Source organism: Uloborus diversus, chromosome 6 (genome assembly GCF_026930045.1).
Source record: "Uloborus diversus isolate 005 chromosome 6, Udiv.v.3.1, whole genome shotgun sequence".
Classification (NCBI taxonomy): Eukaryota; Metazoa; Arthropoda; class Arachnida; order Araneae; family Uloboridae; genus Uloborus; species Uloborus diversus.
The window spans coordinates 114,117,143-114,144,518 of NC_072736.1; the positions used below are offsets into that span (position 1 = coordinate 114,117,143).

Here is a 27,376-nt window from a genome sequence, read left to right on the forward strand (position 1 = left end):
AAATATGATATTAATATCCTTCGTGATTTGCTTAGTAGTTTAAGTATTTTGTAGCTTGTCTGTGTTTGAAATGAATTTAATTTTATGTATTTAAGACAAATGATTATTTAAAACTAGTTTAAATAATAAGATAATTATTTAAAAAAAATTAAACGGGGGGGGGGGAGTGCACCCATGATCTGGCCCCCTCACTTTATAATGGCACGAACCGCCGCTGCTGCCAGGTTAGGTTTGCCCTCAACAATAGTCAACTAGTTGTTTCATCTATTTAAATAGAGCATTCTCCTTGAATGACCTTTTTAAATTTCAGTTAATGGGCCATTAAATTGAAGTTAAACAATCATTCAAAATTGTATGTCTCTCTGAATTGCAATATTTCTTTTAACTTCAATCGCAATGCGCGCGTTGCGCTTTGAAATAATATTAAAAAATATTCCTCTCCCCCTCCCTCCCCGAAAATTTAGCACGTTCTTGAGAAGTCATCCAACTGTAATCAAAATCAAATCTAATAATTGTTAACAACCTCGAGTGTCTCTCAAAACCGATAAAAAAGAAAAATATCTTCTCACATAGCCACAAACAAGCAGTCTTTCTTCAAGATTCTATCACAGCCATTTGCGCCAATCCTTATCTTGGCATCATTTGGCGATAATTGCAGTACAGATCTTGATGCGTTTGGATTCGAGAGCGTGCGATTTCAAACATCGTGCGTTGGTTCGGCCGATGAATTTTCGGGTGATAAGGAACGCATAGCGCGCTTTCCTAGAAAATGGGAATAAGTTCACCAATGCGGATTTATATTTCGAGTGTGTTTTATTTATTTTTACCCGTATTTGGAACACTAGCAGCTGCAGATAATTTCGGTAAGTTTTCTTGAAATGTTTAGGTTTTTGAATTTTGTTGTATTGATTAGCAATATGTTTAATTTAGAAACTTGTTGCTGTTGCGTCTCACTTTGTTTACAATTGCGACGTTCTTTGAAGATCGTCGAGTTATTAAGTACGTTTAGGGGTTTTTGAGGAGACAGATCCTAGTTTGTATCAATTTATGTTTGTTTGGGAATCGCTATAAATATTGGTTATTGCTTGATCTCAAAACCAGGGGTAGCCCTCAAATGCCACGGTTTACCACCAAGAACGAGAGCTCCTAAAATGGGACCAAAACCGTTTTCAAATTGCTCCACCCCCCAAAAAAGTTTCCATGGTGCAGTAGGGTGGTCACAAAAAAGCGACTTTCGAATTTCTTCCGACCCCCCCTAAAATGTGCCAATGGACTAGAAAACATGATTTGCAAAGTTTCAGCTTAATCCGATAATACTAACACGTGCCGCAAAGAGGCTAAAGTTACGAAAAAAAGCGATTTTTAGCAAAAAAACCGTAGTTTTTTCTCTTTAAAACCAAAACTTTTCATCCTAGATACTTCGTTCTGGTCTCATTTTATAGGAAATTTTATTCTCGTGATGAGATGTTTATCCATTTTTTTAAATAAAAGTTACAGAATGGTACTTGGCATTATTCAGGTCAAGTCATGGAAGATATCATCAATAAGGAATCTTCATGCAAAGACCTAAAAGCATTACAATATTCAATTACATTTATTTGCTCTTTGCTAATTTTAATTTATCCATTAAAAAGACTTCATTTGAAGGTATTTTAAAAATTAAATGTAAAAAATTGTTAATTTAAAATAAAGGAACTAAGCTGTTTAGAAGAGAAAGCAAACAGTTTAAACTACAAAAAAGAAAAAGGAAAAAAAAAAAAATCAAATGCATTTTATTACTAATACTATTAAATGACATACACTGAAAATACATACATCATTACGTTACTACTTATCATTGACAAGTTAAAGTGGTAATGGCTTCGATATGATAGATTTTGATGAATGTGGAAAATTGTGCCTGCATTCAGACATAACTTGTAATAGAAACTGTCGTTAGTTAGAAATTAGTTTTACACCTCTTTAAGCTGTGACATTGACAACCCTTAAACTGTTTACTATCTTTTTAGTTTTAATATAATATTGGTTTCTACACTATTCATCAAGATCAGTATTTAAAACTTTGTATCGATTTCGAATCTCTTTAAAAAAATTGAATCTCTTAAATAGTTTGAGGAGAAATGAAAAAATCTACTTTGTCCAATAAAGTAAGCTTCTTTCAGATTGAGCTGTGCTTTTATATCCCTATCATCACAATCATCTTTATTATCTCCTACTTAGGATTTTAATTTTACAACCTCCCATGTTTAATGTTTCTTTTTTTTTTTTTAAGTATCATCAAAAAAGGGAAATGCAGCCTTCTCTGAGTTCAGGACCACGGATGGCTAATTATTTTATGTAGTTCTGTGCCTGTGCATCATCTTCATAAATACTCATACTAGTATTGAACCAAAGATTTTACTAATTGTAAATCTTGGTTGGAGGCCAAAGCTGGATTGTAGACAATAAACCATACATTTCCGTAAATATCGATGATAAACAACCAAATATCTTCAATACCTTTTATCTCTAAATCGATTAAGGAAAGCTGACCCATGAAAAGATATATTTTTAAAGAGTATAAGAGGCAGTGAGAAGCAAAGGGATGTAATTGACAGAATTAATATTTGTGAGATAAACATTACAAATAATAGGGGAACCTCTAATATGCTTAGGGGCAAGAGATGATACTAGTAGCTCTGGTAGGGGCTGTTATATAGCATGATTTAGAAAAGAAGTTCAATGAAAGCCTACCTAGGATCTGAACTTTAAACGCGTTTATTAAGGAACTTTTAAAAGTCCATTTACATCTCTTTGCTTCTCACTACCTCATATGGCCTTATTCATTCATCTGGTGCGATGAATAGCGCCAGGTACTAGAAAAGTAACGTTATTTGGAGAAAGACTCCCTAAATAAGTTAGGCAAAATTAAATGAATTCCTTGTGGTTATCCCTAGGCTGCTACTGATTTTATTTCTCAAAAAGAAAAACTTGCAATTTCACCAGAATTGCTTATTTTGTTTTTAATCTTCTATACTTGCTTTGGATTGCTTCTTATCTATACCATTCATCCTGAAATTCTTGAAATATCCGGCTGAGGACTAGTGGACGCACCTGCTTCACAAATCAAATCTTTTTTTAAACCAACTTCTAAAGTATGGTAGAGACTTGCTAAATACAAAAACGTTTTCTGTAACAACTGCACTCACAAAACGCAGTTTTGCACTGCAGAAGCCCTAACAAGTCCGCGTCTAAGAACACAGACCACTTTCTTGGGAATCGTAGTTTTTCCTTTCTCTAGGAGGTTGAAAGCCCTTACAAGACTGGGATTTTTAAGCTATTGCTTAGCTCTGACCACCGAGGAATAAAACAACGTTCCTTATTTATGGCCTATACATGTAATTTCAAAAGTTTTACATGCAGTGGTTTGTTTTAGATTTGAGTTTTAGAGACATAACTATAGTACAGTGAAATCCTGTTACAACGAACTTCGAATTACCAGAAATTTTAGTTGTAACAAGGTTTTAGTAGTAATGAAATTCAAGCAGCGTATATGGAAATCAAATCAGGGCTGAAAATGCGTTTCGTTAAATCGGATATTTCGTTGTATCGGTATTCGTTGTAACGGGGTTTCACTGTATACATTTCTGATAATATTGCTGTTTTTGCTCTGATTACTTAGCATTGTAAGGGGGTTACAACCATTAACTAGAAGAACTAATAAAATTTATTTTTTAACTAGCTGCGTGCCCGGCGTTGCACGGGCTACCTAAAAAATGTAAGAGCAGTCCAGTTGATGCTTTTGTAGTACACTGACACTAGTTTCTAACGCGTTAAGGAATAAATAAATGCGCGTAAAGCAAGGTTTGCAAAACACCAGTAAAACATATTTTTGCCAAAACACCTCATCAACGTTAATAATCGTTATCAATGATACAAGTTATGAGTACATTTTCAGTCAGCACAAAAGGGGAAAATATATGCATTATCAACTATAATCTTTACTCACGTTAAACTGAATTACATCTGATAGACTATATCGGAAATATTTATGCACAATAACAATCCGCTTTTTACATAAAATAGTCTACTACCCGGCGTTGCCCGGGTGTTTATTAATGCAACATACCACTCAGATAAATATTTGGATGGATTCTATCCACATGGTCGTACAAGAATTACATCAATCCGTTTTCCAGGTACAAACCCTCAAAGAACTCAAACAACTTGTAAATCACTCATTTACTTTACGACGTGCACGGTCCTCCTCGAAAATGAAAGTTATGTCATGTGACGCGTATTTAACAATCAGGCTTGAACCAAAAAAAAAAAAGTCAGTGAAATTTTGTGGCAGATTGCGGAAAACCCCCATAAAGTAAACATTTTAAATCCCCTGATTACAGGAAAAGCCTCAAAACAAAAACAAGAATTTTACCTGAGCAAAAAAAATGGCAACAGATCTTTCATCTCAATGATTTTCTTCACGCTCACATACATTTTAGTAAAAGCATTGTTGCGGAAAGTTGAGATGAAGCACTGAATAATAATTTAAATGGAGGAAAGCCTTCGAAAAATAGGGATTTGATTTTGAAATCTAAGAGTCATAATTAATAGTTTTTAATTGATATCTCCGCTAATTATTATCGGAGGATTATGTTAAATAGCCAAACATGAAGACGGGAAGATGACGAATCCATCGATACCTGGTTCGATGGTCAGTTCACTGTCGTTCGGGAGAAGAAGCTTGGACATAGATAGATAGATAGATACTCAGATTTTATATGTATAAGATGATTCATTCTTTTTACGCGATTTGGAGGATATTAACTATGACCTGACTTGAAAAATCCTGAATAATGTTCAATCAATTTTTACAAGAATTTAAATGAAATTAGACTCAAAGAGAATAAAATTCCCTACAAAATGAGACCAGAACGAAGTTTCTAGAATGAATAGTTTTGGTTTTACAGATGAAAAACTACAATTTTTTGCTAAAAATTGCTATTTTTCGTAACTTTAGCCTCTTTGCGGCACGTGTTAACATCATCGAAATGACTTGAAACTTTGCAAATCACATTTTCTAGTCTTTTGGCACATTTTAGAGGGGTGCCGCAAAAGATTAGTGGAAAAAAGTTTTCCCCCATGTACCTTGTGACCACCCTATGGTGCAGTCTACGCCATGGACCCCTTCCCCCGTCGCGTCGGGGGTAGCGCTGTTATAACACAGGTTCACAAATAGTGGTTTTTTTTTTGGGGGGGGGGGATATATATACGCGTTCAAAATGTGTTAAATATTATTTCTGAATAATAACGTTTCTTTGGGTATTTCTAATGATTTTTTTTTTCTTCTGTTCTGAAAGAAAGAAAAGTCAGAAAGCCTCTCGTCCATGGACTTGGGGGGAGGGGGAGGGACGATGACCCCATTCCTTGCCGTGCTTTTGCCTTAATATTTGAAAAGATTAAAATCTGTATGACTGGAAATTTGAAAGAAAAATCAAAATAATTACATCTATGGAATTTATTGAATAAATCATAGGCATTCAATATTATGTTACATTTATACATATACTACATTATAATATACATATATTGCATTTACATATAAAGCAGTGTTGAATAAACTTAATACCCACCTTTGATTAAGATCAAGTTTTTTCAATTAGCAAATATTATAAGGTGAAAAAGAAATCAGAAATTCTAAATGGCAGCGTCTATTTAAACTTGGCTAAGGGAGAATCATTATTAATTCGACCTCAGTAATAATTCCAGCATCATCTGCATTAAGTCGATAAAAATGTAGCTGTTTCTATCTCTCTGTTCTTGCAATATCATCAACTTCTAAAATTAGAGCTACATAATACTTAATACATAGTTTTCTTTGCTGCAAGTTTTACAAGTACATTGTCACCAGCAGAGGCGGCGATTGTAACTGAAAAGTGTGTGTGGGGGGGGGGGGGCAATAAAAATAACAAAATGTCATAGGATTTCTAAAAAATGAATACATAAACTAAAAGTTACTGCTTTTGCTAAATAATGTTTCGTAAACAGATACAAAGCAAAACAAATGCGATCTGAAAATTTTGACACTTCTGCCTTTTTTTTTATAATTTTTTGTTTTGTTCCTAAATTGAAAAATAAAATAAATAAATGAACCATAAAAAGTGGATCTTTGCCTCCCGAATCGCCGCCACTCATCATCAGCTATTGCAGTTTTTGTAGTTGAACTATTAATTGAATGGGTGGCCGGAAAAACGTGTGTTGAAAACAACTTTTCACTACAGCCAAAAAAATTTCCTATTGCAAAGGAAGCCCTGAAGAAGGTTTGCAACATACAACGTTCTTCCATAAATTATGAACACTTTTTTTACAAGGCCAATGCCAACTAACGCATTCTCTGACCGTGTAAACGAACTAAAAACACGGGTGATTTTCCTCTGGATTGTATTCATCGTTTTCCCACTAAAAAATTTGTTCTTGAAAACCTACATAGCACGTTTTTCCCGCCACCCATTCAATTCCTTCTATCAGGGTTCGTACGGGTCATGGAAATCCTGGAAAGTCATGGAAAAAGAAATAAGCAAATTTCAGACCTGGAAAAGTCATGGAAAAATTGAAATTTTCAGTCTAAGTCATGGAAATTTATTTTCAGTCATGGAAAAATGTTCTGGGAAAAAGTAACAGTAGCAAAAAAGAGCATTAGAAATCTTGAGTGATTTACTATTGCACCATGAAAGCTATTTAAACTGGAAAATTGAACGATCTCAAAAAACATTGCAACCAAGTTCGTTTCCATCACTCCTAAATCTTTATTTTAAAATTGATCAGAGTTTATCTCAATTTGTTGAAGGTTTTGGATAATCTTTAGTCAGGCGATAAAATACAGAAATAGGGGAATTCTAATGCTCAAAAACAGTAGTGCCCAATATACAGCCCGCAAAACTAATCCATGCAACCCACTGGTACATTCAGTGTCATTATTCAAACATGTTCTGGAATTTCTGAACCTATTAATTTATATGCATTTGAAAATGTACAAATAAGTAAAAAAGTACATTTAAATCAAAAGATTTATTTATTATGAAATGTTTTTATTTTTATTTTTTAAAAATAAATATCTGGTTTAGAAACATGAATTTACTAAAGAATGTGGCTTTATTTTAAAGAACCAAAAAATTGTCAAGTTCACACTAAAAGCAATTTTTGAAGCAAATTTATTGAAACTTAGTAGTGTTTCATTCAACTTTTCCCCAATCATTATCATTCTTCCTGTTTATAAAAAAAATAATCGACATTTAAGCATCATTCACTGTAGTTTTACTTAACTTAAACTGATGTGATGAAAACAGGTAAGAATTATTCAGTTTTTTAGGTGTACACCGGTATTTTTTGAATCAGGTAGTGGCATTCACATAGCAAGTTTTGCTAATGCTCATTTCCGAAAAAAAAAGGCAAGTTTGATATTGAATAATACTATTCTCTTCATGTAATAAGGTCATGAAAATTTTCATGAAGTCATGAAAAAGTCATGGAAAAGTCATGGAATTTTTTCATCCAAATCGAGTATGAACCCTGTTCTATGTCTTCATAGTTACCTTGTATTTCATCCGCAGAAATTTCTTCATCAGTGTCTGTTTTTCATTTTAAAATCATCGCTATTATGAGGAAACCCACTTACCCCGTACCCCATAATGAGGGAACCCACTTGCCCCTTGTATGGAAAAATTTTGGAAACTGAGGCTGTGTAGAAAGACCTTTTTTTTTTCTGGAAAATTGATTTTTTACAATTTAAAATGTGTTTAATAGCTACATTTTCTTAGAAAATATAAAAAGTGTTAAATATTTAACGGACAAATCCGTAACACGTACAAATCATTATCTTTCAAGTATAAACTTTTTCAGAAAGTTGATACATCATATTGCACCCCGGCAAGGACACAACTCAAATTTTTGGAAAAATGCATTAGCTTAACTCTATATATAAATTTAATACTCTTTCTTGCCACAAAACTCGTACAAAGTTAGTTTACACAACTGGTGCGTGGGGGCGTAAAAATGATGGAATTAATTGTCACACATCATTAAAATTTCATATTTTAAGAGAAAAAAATTTCGAACTTGCGCATTATTAATTTAGATAACAAAAACTAACCAGTAAACATGACACTAAAATTTTTGAGCATATTGTAATATTTGTGACTAAATCGCTTAAACTACTTTTGCGTAAAACCTTGATTTTCTCCAATGCTGCTTTTTTTTTTTAGTTGTCTCTTTCCTTGTCGGTGTGCGATAATATGGTATAAAATGTTTCCTTATATTCTAATTAGTTACAATTAAGAGCCAAAGTTTAAAATTCCGGAAATAAAGCTCAAATATATGCATAAAACTGTCACATCAGTACAAATGGATGAACATAAAAAAAAAAAAAAAAATCCTGCAGCGAAGTGATGGTAGAAATCGCCTGAAATGGTGCTAATGCGGTTGTTACCTTGATATTTCAGTTTTTATCTTTTTTTCGATGTTATAAGACCACATCAACCCATTATACTGTGCAGACTAAATTATCTGGTGTATACTAAAATCATTACGAATAATAAAACTAAAATATGCATAAATAAATGAAAACTGAAGATCTCAGAACTGAATTGTTTTCTCTTATTTACAAAATTTAGAGGTTTTATTGTGCCTTTGTGCAATTGCCTGCAGCGGCGCCCAGATGTGCGTCACGGGAGGTCACCGAGACCTCCCAAAAATTTCCTATTTCGGCAAATTGGGCTGATGATTCGGCACATTTGGAGACAATATTGCAATTTTGATAATCTTTTTTATGTTTTAAATCCTTAAAGTTGCTTTTATCGTTCGGTAAGGGCCATTCATTAATTATGTAAGAGTAACGAGGTGGAGGCGGGTTGGGAAAATCTGTACATTCTCTTACTTTGGAGGAGGGGTGGATTGTCAAGCCCATTCTTACGTAATATTTTCCAAGTCGACATTTTACATTAGAAATCGCGCGATCAAGTCAGGCAGGGATCATATTTCATTTGCGTCTGGAAGGTAAAAGTATTAAAATGAGCTGTTTTTTTATTTGTTTTACAAATAATGAAAAGTTTTAAATATAACAAAAGAATCGCACTACGTATGGCATGTTTTATTTTTTATTAATATTGCATCATATACAAAAAAAAAAATGTCGAAAAAACATTCAGGCTAGATTTTATCATTTTAGTAAATAGTATTTCTTCACACAAAAAGATTTAATTTAATAATAGTGAATTTAATGACGATTCCAGTGGTGTAAGATTCGTTATTTTATTATTTTGAAACCCGAAATGGAATCTTGCGTAAGAATAGGGAGAGGGGTTTGAAAAATCTTAAGTACCCTTACATAGGGGGAAGGGCGGGTTCAAAAATTGCCTAAGTCATCCTTGCGATATTAATGAATGGCCCCTAAAAAGGGACCTTCATTCGAAAATTGAGAATTTTTCCCCTCCCAAAAATTTTAGTTCTGGGCCTGATCCTATTAAATCATTTAATCACGTTGAATAGTTGGAGGATTTGGAACGCAATCATACCTAATCCAATCAATATGGGAATTAAATGCTGGTATACGTTGGGAAGCATTTATAATTACAGTCAATAAGAGAATGAATTCCATTTGATATAATATAATATGATAAAGCCAGTGATGAAAATTTTGAAGGTACTCCATTTTATCTAGGTTCCTGTTTTTAATAAATAATTCAATAATTGTACAATACGTTAATAATATGCCTTACAGTTATACTAGTTTAATTGAAGTAATGATTGGCATACAGTGAATCAATTTTTCGCAAATGATAATGGCAATAAACGTTTTCGTGAGTTGTTTCTAATTATTGTAAGGTAATTAGCATTGAATCGGTAAGCTGTATTGTTACTGGATGATTAATTATAAAAAAAAAAGTTTTACGAAAGAGCACTTCCTATTAGTTGATTAATCGATTATTTAATGAGTGAAATGTACTGGAAATTACAACTAATTAATCAATTGAATCAAGCGTATCTAATAATTGTAAAGGATCTATCAATTAATAGTAGTTGTTTGATTGTTCTCTACGAGTTAATATTATCTACTATTGTTTAGCAATAGCTTTTATTTATTTTTTTAAAAAATGAAACGCAATAATGACTGCAAACTATGAAAGAGAGAATGTACTTTTGAAATTGGTAACAAAAGGAGGACGGTAACCGAAATGTTGATGAAAAACTGTTTATCATCTGTAACTTTTCTTTTTATCATTGTATTTTTACTTTCTTCTATATCTAATATATAGAAGAAAGTATTGGATTCGTGCAAATTTTCGAATTTAGAATTTTGACGGATTCGAACGTTTTGAGGTGTGCTGAGTCCATTTCGACTATTTTTGGAAAATGTCTGTCTGTCTGTCTGTGTGTATGTGTGTGTGTATGTGTGTCACGTCTGTGTGTGACCAGTTTTTTGTGACTGCTCTACAGCAAAAACTACCGCATGAAATCGAACGAAATTTGGTACACATATGTGCCCCTATGTGAACTTGTGCCATTGGTTTTTGGCGCGAATTCCTCTAAGGGGGGTGGAGCAATGGGACGTTTTTTGAGTTACGCGTGCTTGCTATTCCTCAGGAAGTAACTGGCGGAATCAAACAAAATTTGGTCCATATGTTGCCATTAACAGGAACAGGTGCTGATTCAATTTTGGTGTCAGTAACTCAATCGGGGGTTGAGCTATAGAACGTTTTTTGTCGTCAATTGTGACTGCTGTATCTCAAGAAATAATGAACGGAATGAAAGAAAAATTTATCGGCAAGTAGCCCTTAGTGGGTATAAGAGCTGATTTTATTTTGGTGTCAACAGCTAAAAAGGGGGTAGCGCAATCGCCCGTTCTTTTTTTCCATTGTGAGTGCCCTATCTCAAGAAGTAATGCTACGTTCTGGTTGAAATTTGGAATATATGTGAATCCATATGTAAACAGGCTTTGGTTCAATTTTGACGCCAATCGCTCCAAGAGGTGTTGATTTTTTTTTTTTTTTTTTTGAATAAAAATAGCTTTAATAATGCAACAATAAGAAAGATAAATCGTAATAGATTGTCGTCTGCGTATTTCTCGTGATTTTAATTGTATGGAAATGATCGGAAATATTATCTCAATGATTTAAAATTTTTAACTGTTGCCATCTTATGTTTGTTAACAAATAAAACATTTGTAATTAATTCAAGCAAGGCTTTTAAAATAACTTTCAATTTTCGCTCTTTGCTTTGCTCTTGTAATAATTCAGACATTGGGATGGTCGTCAAGTTTTTGCATGTGTAATTTTGTTTTTGTTGGGAATATTGCTTCCTCGTCAAGCATGGGCAGGGATCAGAAAAAAAAAAAAAAAAAAATATATATATATATATATATATATATATATATATATATATAGAAGAAAGTTTCGTGATGGCCACAACATACTAGTTTGTATTGAAGTTGACCTGAAAAAGGTTACCCACACACAAAATAAATAATAAAATAAATAAATAAATAAAAAATAAATAAATAAATATTTTAAAAGGTAATGACAAAATAAATAAAAGAGTGCCTTAAGAGATGTTTCGGTAGCGTAGTAGATTTTGACACTGGAGGGTCCCCATCCCGTGAAGAGTCAAGGACCCCCCCGCCCCTCAGTACCGAGAAGAACCACCTAAGAGCGGAAGCCCCCCTCCCAAAAAAGAGAAAAAATACCCGTCAACCCCCCCCCCCTTCCAAAAAATTTCAATGGCGCAGTCTGTTCCATGACCCCCCTCCTAGGTGGGCAACTCTGACCTATGCAAGTAAAAAAGCGGGAATATATTAATTTTATACAATAATAAATTATAACAATTCTATTTAGTAGAACGTAGCCAGTGCAGTCGAACCAGAGGTGTGCACAGAAATTTTGGGGCTCGTCACAAATGACTTTTCCGGGCCCCTTGCATATCGTTTACCCCTATTTTTCACCCCTAGTTTCAAAAATATTGGGCTCCGGCTCGGGTGAACAGGTCTCCCTTCTTCCTCCCTGTGCACGCCCCTGAGTCTATTATGACCAGGGCTGCGGAGTCGGAGGGTAAATGGTCGACTCCGGAAATTTTAGAGCATTCGACTTTGACTCTTTCACCCCAAAATCAGTTCGACTCCGTCTCCGCAAGCACTGGCAGATTTGCGGGCTTTGAGGGAATATTACAGACTCCGACTCCAGCTCTTGGAATTTTTAACCTTCTACTCCCAACTCCGCAGCCCTGCTTATAACGAGCGTGAAGGGACTGCGATATTTGCTCGTTATAACAGAGTGCTAGTAAAAAAACGGATTCGTGAAAGAAATAAAAATTTTTAATATTCATGTATGCTTGTTCTGATTTTAATTTTTGAACAGTACCAAGGAAGTAGGTTAACCTATACTTCATTGGTACTGTTCAAAAATTAAAATCAAAACAAACATGCATGAATGTTAAAGATTTTTTTTCTTCTGTAACGAATTCGGTTTCCATTAGAATTAAAAGAAGTAGGCATTTCCAAGCGCACTAAACTATTAAAAAAAAGAAAAAAAAACTATTTTTGTTTTTCATCAGATTGGTGCATTTACACGTTCAAAATTGATTTAATAGCATCATCAGTGAACATTTTCTTGGTTATTGACAACTACAGACCAAGCCATGAAAGACGCCATGATGGGAGGTCACTGTGACCTCGGCAAATTTTGTCTGACGATTTGACAAAAATATCATCCAGCAAAAGTTGGAGCTCAAGTCGGCAAAATTTGGAGTTCGATTCGGCAAAATTATTGTACTAAGGGTTAACCCTTAAATGCATTGTATTTGCCATTTGGCAGCATACCCAGTTTAGTCTCCTAAAATACTATACGAACAAATTGAAACTCTGTAATCAGGGGCGCCCCGAACTTAAATTTTCGGGAGGGCGGGAATTCTCAATTTGCCGAATGGAACTCCAAATTTTGCTGAATGATGATATTTTTACCAATTCGTCAGACAAAATTTTCCAACAAAGGAATTTTGTGGGAGTTCACAGTGACCCCCCATCGGGGCGCTCCTGTCTGTAGTTGCCAGTAACCAAGAAAATTCTTACTGAAGATGCTGTTAAATCAATTTCGAACTTGTAAATGGTTTCTTTTTTCGGCATTCGCAAGTATAAAACTTCTTTTTAGTTTAGTGCTCTTGAAAATGCATACTTTTTTTAACTCTTATGACGAATAAAGTTTTACTACTACTTAAATAGTAAGGCAATTTTACAATTTTAATCAGTGTTTTGGGAGATTTTATGGTAATTTATTTGTTATTTTTTTTCAGTAAAAGCTCAATATTGCCAAGTGGTTATTTAACCATAAACCATACCTAAACTAAACTTTTTTAAATATTTTCTCATGGTTTGAACAGAAGTTTAACGCCCAAGAACATATATTATAGTGCTTTCAAAAAATCATGCATTTAAGGGTTTCTTTGTTTCAAAGTGTCTTATTGCTTCTTTCTTTCGTTATTGTTTTTGAGGAATACTTGTGGCCAGAAAAACAACCGAACGTCATTTGCACCCAGGCTTCGAGAAAAGTTTGCCCATTAAATCATTGAGTATGTTGAGAGTTTTTCTGCTTCAAATGTTCAACATTTGCTGTTATTTAAATAGCTTTCATTATTATTTTTTTTTCCATCTGGATTAGCTTCAATTAGTGCCGCAATATCCTCGAAAGTGCTTGAAAGTGATAACAATAGCGTAAACCAGTTGTGTCCAACATTTTTTCTCTGTCAGGCCTCACCTTTTATCAAAATGAATCTCGCGGAGCAAAACACATATAAAATTCATATATCAATCTTTTTAGGTAATAATGAGAAAAATCGAAAATGAAAGAAAATTTCAAACCAAGAATAGGGTCGTTTCCGAAAATTTAAAAGAATTTTTTTTCTGAAAGAGCGTGCTTGAAAACATAGGATTTGACCATTCTTTAAATAATTCGACAAAGTTTAATATTTTTTAACAGTTATTTTAATCGGTGCGCAGATTCAATTTCATTTTTTACGCTTCTGCACATGACATCACAATTGATGAAGTGCCATTCACTGATTTCATTAGCGCAGAGCGCAATATTTAATTCGCTTCTTTAGTCATATGTAGTGGCAACGATATGGTTGATAGCAAGCGTAGAGCGCAGTATTTAATTCGCTTCATAATTATAATCTGGAAACGCGGTAGACAGTAAGCGCAAGCATTCAGCGCGTCAGTTGAGTAGCGCGCCAAATTTCATCACTTGTCACGTAATAAAGATCACGCCTCGTTTGAAAAATCGGACATTTTAAAAAGTATGTAAAAATCAAACGTTTTGAAAATAAAAGTTTTTCTTCGTCCCATGTTATTTATTTATTTAATTATTTTTGCTCATTCTATCAACTTCAGTGACTTAAAATTAGTACTTTTGACTGATGGAAATAACTTCATTGTTTATCATACTACATGCTTATTTTTTGACGCAATGTTGCCAACTGTTTTTTAAAAACGAGTTTCTGACTGTTTGACATTTGACGTCAGATTTGCAACAATCATACGTTAGGGGCCATTCATTAACTACCGAGGGGGAGGGGGGGGGGGGGCTAGAAAATTCTCTACATACCCGTATTTGGAGGGGAGGGGGGTTCTAACCCATTCTTACGTAATATTTTCCAAGTCGATATTTTATATTAGAAAACGCGCGGTTAAGTGGTTTGCAGGGATCCTAATTTCATTTGCGCCTGAAAGGCAAAAACGTTTTATAGGACGAGCTGTTTTTTACTTGTTTCACTAAGAATGAATAGTGTTAAATATAATAAAAGAATCGCACTATGTATGGTATGTTTTATTTTTAACTAGTATCGTATCATATAATATATTTGAAAAATAAAAATCTTTGATGAACGTTAAACTAAGAGTTTTAGTGTAACTGATCCTTTTCTAACAACATTTTATTATTTTGAAAATCTTACGTACGAGTAGGGGGGGGGGGGTCAAAAACTGCCAAAAGCATCCTTATGTAATTAATGAATGGCCGCTTATACCGAATGAAGATGATTGGTTGCTTTGAAAGGCTGCAAAATGTGTTTTTCGATTTGTAACATAGAACATATTAGCTGGCTGCCACATACATACGCTACTTGTTCTCAGAATTTAAGGTTCATTATTTTCGGTTGACTTCAGAGTATAAAAAGATTTTTTTTAAAGAAAGGATAATAGAAATTTTATGGATCACAAAAATATTGCTCGTTTTAAATGGTTCTTGTTCGGAAAAGCGGGTCGACTGTTTAATACTTAAAAAGAATTTCCTTTTTACAACTGAAACCAAAAGAAAATAAAACTTCCTGGTTCCTAATGAATTTTTGAAAGCAAAAATAGTTTTAGGCCATTTGTTTAAAAGTTGGATTCAAAAAATGTCGGAAGAGTTAAGAAAATGGATCTACTCTAACTAGCAAATTACCGTGAGTCCGGGTATTGTGATTCTTCGCGTGTATTATTAAATTTAACGGTTTAAATTTTATTCCTTGAAAATATGTCATACTTAATTTTATCAACTGAAGGGGTATTATTTCTTTTGATGCTCTAGTTTTTGTTTTTTTCCCCATGGTCGATTTGAATTTCGAGTATTCGAGTATTAGAAGAGGCGAAGTTCAAAAAGGGTTTAACCTCAAAAATTAAGAAGTAAACTGAAGGTTGATTATTAATTCTTCAGACAGTTAAAAACCGCAGTATTAAAAAATTTATACAGACCAAAAATTATTTTTTTCCATTTAAAACAGTTTTGAGAAAAAAAGCTTTATTCAGGACCCGACTACGACTTTTGAGAACAGGGTCACTAATTTTATTGCCTCCCCCCTCCCTCCACTATACTATATAGTGAGCTTATACGATGGTATATAGTGAAGAAGTAAAATAGTCTGATTCTTGGCCTATTACCGCAACCGTCCCAAATAGTGTTTGCAATACCGAATACCGGTATTTTCAGTATTAACTTAAACTAATAAATAGGTTTTAATTAAAGTGTTTTCGATTTAACTTGCTAGATATCTATTGTTAATTTAAATGTGCATTTCTTTTTCGTTGAGATATTACGGATATAAATCTATTGAGGAAACGAATTAGTAGAACATCAATAGGTACATAAAAGTAGCGGAAGGATTACAAACTGGTATTTTCATCACTAGATGGTGTGATTTACATTTTTAATGCGTTTATGTGCACCATGTTTTATTTGTTCCATTTCCTTGACCGGTTATTTTTCTTTTTGTAAATGTTAATTTCAAGTCCAATTACGAATGTATTTGCAACATGAACGTTTTATTCCAACTATGAAATGAGGCAATATTTTGGGGTATTTTTAAAAATATATTTATCGACTGCCCTGAATTTTGAGACAAATCTTGTCTTGTCTGTATAACAAATGAAAATTGGTTGTCACCGTTATTGGTGTGATGTCCTGTCTTGATTTTTAGCTGTATACTTAGCGCAATCAACTTGAGCAGTCATATATTGCCTTGAAAGGTTGCATAGAACAAAGGTAAAAACTAACTGAAAAAAAAATTTAGATATTTTAATAAATGTAAAAAAAAGAAAAAAAATGAAAAGAAAACGAATAAAAGATAGTAGCAAGGTCAGATTTGATTAAGTTCATCGTAAATATCAAACCAAAGGATTAATATAAAGTAAATATAAGAATTCAGAAAGAGTATTTTCAACTGCAAGAAATTTGTGCACTAAAATAAGTTCCAGGCTTAGTAACAATTCAGTGGATACCATATGTTTTTTACTATTATTGATTTTTTTATTATAGTGTATGCTCCTTCATTATGTCTGTTCAAAATAAGTTTTTATAAAGATTGCATTATTAGCACAAAGTTATGTAAATATGGCAACGAAACAATATGTTTTTGAATGTTTTTTGAGAAATTTCCAGTACCGGTATTCCGGTATCACGTTTTAAAAATACCGAACACCGGTATTACATTTTTGGTCCGGTATTGCGATCCCTAGTCCCAAATATAGCGATGTCTTATTTTGCAATATATATTATCATAGATATATAATACAGGTAGGCTTGCCAGACATCCTGGTTTGATCAGGAACGTCACGGTTTTCGGGCAAAATCCCGGTGTCCCGGCCGGTTTACTTCACGTTCCGGTAGGGGCGGATCCAGAAATTTTTGTAAGGGGGGTCAAGTTTCAATGGACAGACCTCCATCGTAAAAAAGTATCATTTAAGCAGGTGTGTCCATCCCTCCAAGATAGATGGAGCGCCCCTCATATGATACGGAGCACCCCCACCCCAAAGGAGACAAAAATCCTTTCAAATTGCCGCCACCTCCTCCTCCTAAAACTTCCAATGGCGCAACCTGCACCATGGATCATGTTCCCTCAAATTTCCATCAAAAGTCAATTCTTTTTACACAGACAGGTTGGTTACGTTGGGAAAAGCACGTTCAAAAATAAATAAAACAATAAAATGTCAACTTAAAGAAATAATTTTCACTACCAAAAAAAAAAAAAAAAAAGAAAGAAAGAAAAAACGTCTGCACTGATCTTCATATTAAAACATGAAGGACTCCGAAATTCTCCGCCAAAAACTGAATACATAAATTAAAACTTCATAGTGAAAATATATACAAATCATATCAACAATAATTATTTTAGTAAAGATCTTGGCTGCGGAGCCGGAGTTAGAGTCAATCTCATTTTGGGGTTAAGACTTAAGAATCGGGATTAGAAGGTTTAATTCAAGGACTCGGAGAAATTTTGTACAAAATTGCTTCGATCCTAGAGGGTTTGCACATTATTTGATTGATTTTTTATTTAAAATTTTGAATTAGGTTTTTTTTTTATAATTAATAAAATAATAGTTCAAAAAACTAAAAAAAACACGCTTTCGTACACTGTAACAAATTTCGGAAACGTTTCTGGATATATCGGAAACGTTTCCGAAATAGTAGGAATCCTTCATCCAATAGCGAACTCCTCAATATTCAGAAAGCTTTTTGTTATTTCAAGATATCTAGAAGCGGAAGTGATGACGCAACGCTTCGAAACCTATTTCATCCTTCCAACACTGGCGCCAATGAGTCGGAAATAATGAGAACTTCTTTTTTTCTTATCTATGGTTGCTGCAGTCAGCAACTGTTAAGCATTGGATTGCTTGTTATTTCATGTCTAGAGAGTAGTAAAATGTGTCGAAACAAATTTTACGCCTTTGCATTTTGGACTGCCCTTGATTTTTTAGACGATGTACGCAGCTATTATAGTTAATAACCATTTGCTTCTTTACAATTTCCAATGCGACCATAATTAGATATATATTGTGTGTTCAAGCGTGAATAGTTTCAACACCCGTGTTTATACTTAATGAAACGAAACCCTTTGGATTACTTATTCAGTTGCAATGGAGGTACTTAGATTTTCTTCCGCTCATGTTCACTTGTAAGTATTAATGAATATTTTAAAACATGTTGTTATATACATTTATATTTTTGTTGATTTGCATTTGATGAGGCTCCAATTGTAACTGTTTTTGGGTTTATCGAATTAATTTAAAGTTATCCTACATACCTATGTGCGCGGTGTACTATTTGTTGTAACCAACTGAAACTGATTAATTACGCAAAAGAAATAAGATTTATATTTGAGAAGCAATCACAGAAAAGTTATTTCGAAATACTTGGATGTACATACATTTTGGTTCAAAAAGAAAAAAAAATCAATTGTTTAATTCATTAGAAATATGGTAATGCAAATATTTTCTAGTATTGTAATATGCTTCACAAAAAATGTGCCGGTATAATTTATCTTTTTTTATTATAATTTATTCATTCATTAAAAAATATTTATACCATTAGAAAATGACCATGTTATCTATTAGTAAGAACATAGTTATGAAACTAATTCATCTGCTTATTCATTTTGTTAAATGTGGTTAACAATAAAAAAAATTCCTTGACATTAGTTCCGAAAATAACATTTCCTTCGTGGATATACTAGTTTAATGTAGGACAGTCAGGAGGAATGAGTCAGTGGCAAAAATGGAACAGCTGCATTTACATGCTGAAATAAAAAGTAATATTATTTCATGTCATCGTTTTAAAAGTGATCAGTTTTTAAATACTATGTTATTAATATGCAATGCACATATGGTGAGAAGACGAGGGGCGTTCACCACGCAGACTGTGCCATTGACATTTTCAAGGGGTTGCTTTTTTTAAGGTGGGGGGGCGCATTATATCATTTTATGGGTGCACCATCACTCTTATGGTGTGGGGGGGGGACTCTCGTATATATGAAATGGAATAATCATGTAATCGAGTTCAATGTTTTAATAAATAAAATATATAATGCATTTTGCGCACACTCTAAATCAGTAACCTATTTTGATTAAGTATCTATATTTGTGATAAACTGGAAAAGGGCAAGAACAGAAGAATAAACCCGAATGGTTCCAGCAGGGGGACTTTGGTGTCATATTTAAATTCATCAATTTCTCTGTTGGTACTTTTCGGTACACTTTGTTCGTCAAAGAAATTGACTTGACGTGAACGAATTTCGGGACGCAAAGTTTAGGTAAGTTCTGTCAAATTTTATCCGAAAATAAAAGCTATCAAGTTTGATACAAGATATGTTTTGAAGTTCTGCATTGAAAATACAATATGTTGATAATTTTGTCTTGAAAATATTGAGAGAAAAACTGAAGTTTAATATTGTTTAACAAACAATCCCACTTTTGAGAAAGTACTCCCCTTCCCTCCCCCGACGATTTTGTGATTATGAATGAAACTACTATATTATTTCATAAATTTTCAAAAACTTATAACTGTGCATATGTTATGCTGTTAACCATGCTATTTGTCATTAGAAATTCAGAAAAAAAAAATCCACGAATGATTCTAAAATTGCTTGTTTCATTGCTCTTAGATATGAAGGAATTGAAACTGATATGGCATGCAATACTATAGTAAAGAATTATTTTTTAGAAAAAATCACGGAAAAAGGATTCCGAAATTCTCAGAAACGTTTTTGAAAATTGTTTGGAGAATTCCGAAATACTCGGAAACGTTTTCGAAACTTTCATGAACCACAGCTGCACAGAATACTCAGAAACATTTCTGGAAATTACGGAAAGAGGATTCCGAAATACTCAGAAACGTTTCTGAAAATTACAGAAAGAGGATTCCAAAATACTCAGAAACATTTCTGGAAATTATAGAAAGAGGATTCCGAAATACTCAGACACGTTTCTGGACATTACAGAAAGAGGATTCCGAAATACTCAGACACGTTTCCGGACATTACAGAAAGAGAATTCCGAAATACTCAGAAACGTTTTTGAAAATTTCATGAACCGCAGCTGCACGATATACTCAGAAACGTTTCCGATTTTTTTTTTACAGTGTAGCAAAATGAACTAAAAAGTGAAAAATAATCTTTGGATGATAGTAGCTGACCAATCACTTAATTTTAATGTAATACAAAAAAGCGTGGGGTGCTGTCTATTTACATTTTTGCTTGGACAACAAATGGAAGAAATTCAAGACAACTGATAAGAAGCTCCCCACGCTTTTTTGTATTACATTAAAATTAAGTGATTGGTCAACTACTATCATCCAAAGATTATTTTTCACTTTTTAGTTCATTTTGCTACGCAAGCGTGTTTTTTTTTTAGTTTTTTGAACTATTATTTTATTTTTCTGCTTTTTAGTCTTATGTTGGAAAATTATCAAGCGACGAAATTATTTATAAAACGAGTGCGAGGTAATATCATAAAGTTAAGACAAGGGCACCCCGATGGGAAGCTACTGTGAGTCATCGATGTATGTTTGCAGAAATCATATTTATATTACTTTGAAAATTTGAGATGCATTTGAATAAAAGTTTTGTTCAACAATGGTCTGATCAGCAATGAATTTCCAATTGAAGGCTCACCTAAATTTTGGCATGAAATTAGTTAAAAACAATTATATTTCATGTTCTAATTACCTTGGAACATTGGAACAAATTTTGTCTGATGCAGAAAAATTAAAGGTTTTTGTAGATATTTTTAAATAATTTTTGCGAGCATTTTTTGATGCATTTTTTTAAATTTTTCCTTTTTCACATTGTTGCATTTATGCCAAAATATTGATTAAAATTGGAGGAAACTAACAATTAAAAGGGTTAATTAATTAATTTGATTATAGAATATTGCATTGTCATCTGGTCTGAGATCGCGTGCCAAATTTCAAAAGAATCCGATCGCAGGAAGTGGGTGAAATTTGAGCTGCAAGATTCCATTACAAGATACATACATACATACATACATACAGGTGAAGCTAATAAAAGCGTGTTAAAAAGGCTTCTATTTTAGCGAAAAATCCTAGGCTCAACTCAATTCAAGCGAGCTAAAGAGCAAAATATATAACTCGAGACCACAAATTTGAAAGCAACGTTTCAAACGTACGAAACTGCCGTTCTGCAATGATCAGGAGCTTCATTTAGCGCCTATAGCTAAGTTAGAGCTGAGCAAGTTCGTTCTGGTTAGTTTTGAACCCAGGAAAAGGGTGCTGTTTTTCCAAAGTGTTCAAAGCGCTGTTTTTTAAAATTTCTCGGTTACGCATATTTTTATCAAGTTCTTTTTGTCTTCGGATGGGAGCGAGATTGTGCTCCAATTATGAACTCTTTATTTAAATCCCATTTTCTACGGGAGATCAAGGGGGCTTCTTCATTTTGTTCCAAACGGAACTCGAAACGCATTTTTAATCTGATTCTTTCGAATAGACGATTTAAATCCTTGTGAATCAAATAAGATTGCGAAGTATGCGAAGCAATGTTCGATGGTTGGTGAGTGGCAGCGAGTGTAGTAAAATTTTATAAAATTTCTATTTCATCGTCGTAATAGTTGAATGTATCAAAGAAATTTGAAAAATCGATGGATTTTCATTTTGTCCAAATCGTCCATTTTGTCCAACTTCAGCCGGCCCGGATATTTTACAAAAAATTGGACAAGTTAGCAACTCTGCTTGATCATGAGTCATGACGTGGTGACTCACTAGATTCATTCTTAGAACAGTGCATTTGAATACTTTTTCTCCCTTTTCCATCCCGTAATTTTCGTCTAACAGCACGCGTATTCGCAGGGGTATCAATCCCTTCTTGTGTCGGGGGGCCTCCGAATGTTTGGACGGGGATGTTCGGAATGCGGAGAACAGTGGTGTCGAAAAGGCCTTCCTTTTGTTTACTCTCGAGATGTATATCCGTCGTCAGCCGACCCCATCTGGACCATTATTATACGTGAGAGCAACGTTCTGCGGAAATGAAAGAGGATTCTGTTTTTCACGGATGCGGAGGAGGGGTTGTAAAACATGTGATTCGTTTTTGCAGTCGGCTACGCCTGCCTCTGATGCGGAAAATGAGTCAAACAGCGTGGTTTATTGAGCCTCCGTTTTAGGGGAGCAAGTCACGTTTCCTGAAAATGAAGTTTTACATTTACGAAAGCGTTGAATGACCAAACAATATACTTCATGAGAAATTAAATGTGTGGTATCTTAAAAATATTAATACGATGGGAGTACTTCATAATTTCTCTCTTTATTCTGCTTAAAGTGGAAGTTGAATAGTTCGAGTTGTACAATAAAGATAAAGTACAATAGATGACAAAAATGCAAAAATATGAAAATGAATGCAGTTACTGCCCTTTACCTGCACAAGGCAGTATAATGTTCGTTGGGAATCATCAAATATGTTCTGCTAAGAGGACATGATAACGAAGAGGAATAAACTGAACATCATTTTTTAACATTTTAATTTTTTTTTTCATATTTTTAAATTTTACATTTTTTAACTAATGCTCGCTTAGTAAGATCTGTACACTGTTGAGGAAAATTAAGGGGGAAAAAGCCGTGTATTTGTAAGTTAAAATGCCGATAAATAAACGTTCTCACTTTCGCAATAAGTACTTACAAAAAATACTAAACGCTATTGAGCAATTGAGATTGCTTATTAATTTCCTTTTGCTATGGCTAAGCGGTTAGTCTGTAAACAAACGCTAATAGAAGAATTTAACCAAACGGGAATATTTTTTTAAAGTCCCTCTCCAACAACCAGAACAATGACACCAGTGGCGTAGGAAAGGGGGTGGTCCCCGGATCCGGACCCTTCCCTTGACACTCTTAGTTCAACTCTAATAATGAAAAATAAAGAATATTCCTTCTGATTAAAATACTCTTTTCAGAATCGAATCAGTTTTAGGTATGTATGGCTGCCTACAGGGGTGCCCGCCCTCCTAAGAGCAAGGGCGCACTCCCCCAAATATCGCGAAGACACCTCCCCAAAGCAATGAGAGCCCCTTCCGTCCAAAAAAAGTGAAAAATACCCCTAAAAATTTCAATGGCGCAGTCTGCACCATGACCCCCTCCCCCTAGGTGGGCACCCCTGCTGCCTATGTAAAATTAAAAGTCAAATTATGATTGATTCCACTTACATTTTTAAGTGGTATCAGAGATGGCTGTTTTAGGTTGGACAAGCCCTTGAGGATTTTTTTGCTACTCCACTGAATGACACAATTGGAGGAACACAAATTGATGGTCAAGGTGTTTGGTACAGAACAGACGCTCAAACTTGGAACTTTATCGTGTCTTTAAGGAATTTTATGGAATCAAATTTATGAAAATTTGAAGATTAAAATGAGTTCACCATTAAGTAAGACGGTGGATCTTTGACCGGCCAGGATCGAACCCGGTACCCTACGGCCCCATGCCTTACCGATCAGGGCACCATGGCCCCACTGGAGCTAGAACTACGAGTCGGCTTTAATCCAGATGGGTTGAATGTCTAGAAAAAATTTCGTCGCCCTAAGAGCGCAACCCCTAGAAGCAGGGGCATCCCGATGGGAGGTTACTGTGACCTCCTTAAAATTTCCTTGTTCTGCAATATTTGTCTCCGATTCAGCATAATCATCATCATTCGGCGAAATTTAGAGTTCGATTCGGCAAGTTTAGAATTTCAGCGCTCCCAAAAGTTCAAGTTCGTAGCGTATCTGACTAGAAAACCATGGTCAAGAAAAAAGAGGCTTGGAGACATGGGCACCCATATGCAAAATCGTAAGGAGGGGCTCAGAAATTTTAGCAGGATAATTTCCTCATGCAGGCAGATTTCAGGACAGATTAGAGTCATTAAAATTTGACATTTTTAATTATTTATTCATTAATGGGGCTGGAGAAGAAATATTTTTATATTTTTGCAAAGAAAAAAAAATACTAAAAGCAAGGAAGTTCTAATTTCCAGGGGGGGATCGAGCCCCCTCTTCCCCCCCCTATATGGGCGCCCTTGCTTGGAGAAAAAATTTTGAGTATGAGCACATCAAGAGTTGTCCTGTCACTAAAAGAAGAATTCATTCCTTTTTTGGCGAGAAGTTAACTTTTTCCAATCGCATGGGCTGCAACTGAAAAATGTCGAATTTCCATTCGGCTTTAAAAATAAACTCGCGTTCTTCGCTACCCTAATTTCCGGTGGGCTGCTCTGAAGGGGAAAAAAAATCGTAAATACGATGCCCAGAGTTTATCGCCAATCCATCTTTCTCTTGTAAACTTCTGTGGCACATGTTTATCGGCTGCGCGAGGGCTGGCCCATTAACTTCAACTGCTGCTGCAATTCCGTGGGAAGCGAATGGCAGAGATCGGCTTTCCTTCCCCCTTGACTGAATCCATTTCTGAGAGAGATATGATTACGTCATCCCACGTGTTGAAGGATTCGATAATTATTGTTTCGAAAGATAAAACGTGCAACATTCAAGCTAGAGGTGGCTGGAGAGCGTGCATTATGGCGTCTTTGCTGGGCACATGGTGCTTGTTGTTGATTGTGGAGTGATTCTTTGAATTGTAAACAATCGATGAACCTGATTTTAATGCGATATAAAAGCTAGGGTAATATGAAAGTGTTGCTCTCATATTTGGAATCTGTATATTTAGGATCTGATTTCCATAACTTGAAATTCTGTCAATTTTACTTTATATAATTATGATCTTGTTGCCAAACGAAAATATGCACATAAAAATTTTCAAACGTGAGTAGGTATATTTTTCACCCATGTTTGTTCCACATCAACTTTTCATTTCGAAATCCGCTTTTCGGATTCCTAACATTCTGAAGTTCGCCACCTTTATGCACGGAAACGGAGTTTCGTGTTATCTTAAACCACGTGTTTGCTTTTTTTTTTTGCTTTATTTCGTTGCTTTTCTGACAAACTTTTTACGATGGTAGCGTTTCACTTCTTTTTAAAGTTTAGATTTGCCTGAAAACTAGAGACTATTCTCAAGCTGAAAGTTACCTCCCCTTAAGCTGGGGGAAAGGCAGAACTACACGGACAGCCCAGCCTGGAGTGCCCATCCCCTAAGAGAAAAGGCGCACTCTCCCCCTAAATATCACGAAGAATCCCCCAAAAAGAGAAAATACCCCTCAAAACACCCTTTCCCCTAAAAATTCCAATGGCCTAGTCTGCGCCATGACCCACCCCCCATATGGGCACCCCTGAGTCCAGCTATGACATCCAGAGACGACAGCCAGTTGCGTCCTTGTTATGAACTCATCAGTCTGGCATAGTCACAACCGAGTTGGAGGTAGATATCCTCTCATTGAAGATGAGATTACTTTCAAACTGGTAGCTAAAACTAACTTAGTCGACAGGCGAGAATCCGCAAATATCGGTGCCTTTCAACTCGTAAAAAGCTTTTACCTTCATTTTACGATAATGAGTTCTCGTGAAGATGGCCCGAGCAAAAAACTAAATGACATGAATAATTCACTCAAACCCATGCGTCCCTTTTTGAACGGGACAGTCCCGTTTTCATGTAACCTGACTCGTAGTCCCCGCAAATAACTGCGGAACGCTGAAATGTCCCGTTTTTAGAGTGACAGAATGGAACACTGGAAATGTTGGTACCGAAAGTGGTTGGGTGGAATTTTTCACGTACTTTCATATTAGTAGTTTGAATCATGCAAACTTTCACGTATTTGTTGATTATATTTAAGTTTCTCCGGGTTAATGCCTGAGAAAAAAGGCAAAGTTGCTTATGAACAAACAGTGGCCTAACAAAAAAGTAGTTGAAAATTGCAGTTCTTTAAATAATTGATTGAAACAGTGAATTGTATGAAATCCTGCGAATAATTTCATTCCTATTTTTAATCAGCACCAAACATAATTAAGCAAATTTTTGCATAATGACTACATCAATTCTTTTTTTTTTTTTTTTTTGAAATTCATTTCTGCTTTTTTACTTCCTTTTACGAAGTAAAGGAAGTATTGTATTCACGAAAAAATTTTGACCCAAAAATAGACCTTAATTTCCATTTTGCTCGCCCCCGAATGAATGTTGAGTTTTTTTTTCAACTCGACCACACGTGGATACCATATGTCTAAGAACGAATAGACACCCGAAATATCCAATTTGACGATCCCCGAATTAATTAGAACGATTTTTCTTGACGTCTGTACGTACGTATGTATTTCGCATAACTCAAAAACGATATGTCCTAGAAATTTAAAACTTGGTACGTAGACCCCTAGTGGGGTCTAGTTGTGCACTTCCCTTTTGGTTTCATTCGGATGTTCCTATGGTGGTCTTTTACATCTTTCTGAGGGGAAATCATTGTTAATATCAATGCAAACTCAAGCGGTTTTATAATTTGGCGGACACTTGGCGATATATCGCCATTCTTTTGGTTGCCAAGTTTTGTCGCCAGCTTGGCATCAAAAAATTTGATGTGTTTTTTTTTTTTAATTTGGTTTAATTTTGCCCACTATTGGCGATATTTAGAGAGTTAACCATTGAATCACATTAAAATGTCCAATATTAGGAAAATTAATCTATATAAAACGGTTTTTTTTCCTTTCAGTTTGCAACAAACTTGAGGCAAAAATATTTAAAGTGGTTCTTTGCCTACTCCAAGGCACTACTATTATCATTAAAGTGGCGTAAAAGGAAGTCATGTGATGCACACATCAGCTCGTTCTGTATAAACTAGCAATTATACGACTTTTTTTTTTTTAAACATTTGTTTGCATTTGTTTAAAATTGTTAAATGTCCTGTTTTTAGAGAAAAAACACGTTTTAGCAAAACTAAGTTTTGTGCTTGAAAGTTAAATGAACGAATTACCAACGTTTTAAAAATCGCACAAAAATGTTTGGACATTAAAACGTTGGTAATTCATTCGTTTAATCACTCATTTAAAACTAAATAGGCTCTTGATGGGAATATGCATTAGTTAGTGTCGCAGAAAGGGGTACACGAATTGAAAAAGATTGAGAACGCCTGAATTCGAGTACTTGAAAAAGATATTAAATCAAACGACCCAAGAAAAAATTACATCTTAAAGTTTAGTTTTTTG

General features: G+C 34.5%; 1 protein-coding gene across 1 annotated transcript in view; it reads left to right on the forward strand.

Annotated features, from left to right (window-relative positions):
• Positions 1–722: 722 nt before the first annotated feature.
• The window catches only part of LOC129224930 (protein eva-1-like), a 72,625-nt gene continuing 45,971 nt past the window's right edge, over positions 723–27,376 (forward strand). The window contains exon 1 of the mRNA XM_054859478.1: positions 723–863. Within this exon, the coding sequence (XP_054715453.1) occupies positions 770–863 (94 nt within the window). The 5' untranslated portion in view covers positions 723–769. The remainder of the gene's footprint in view (positions 864–27,376) is intronic.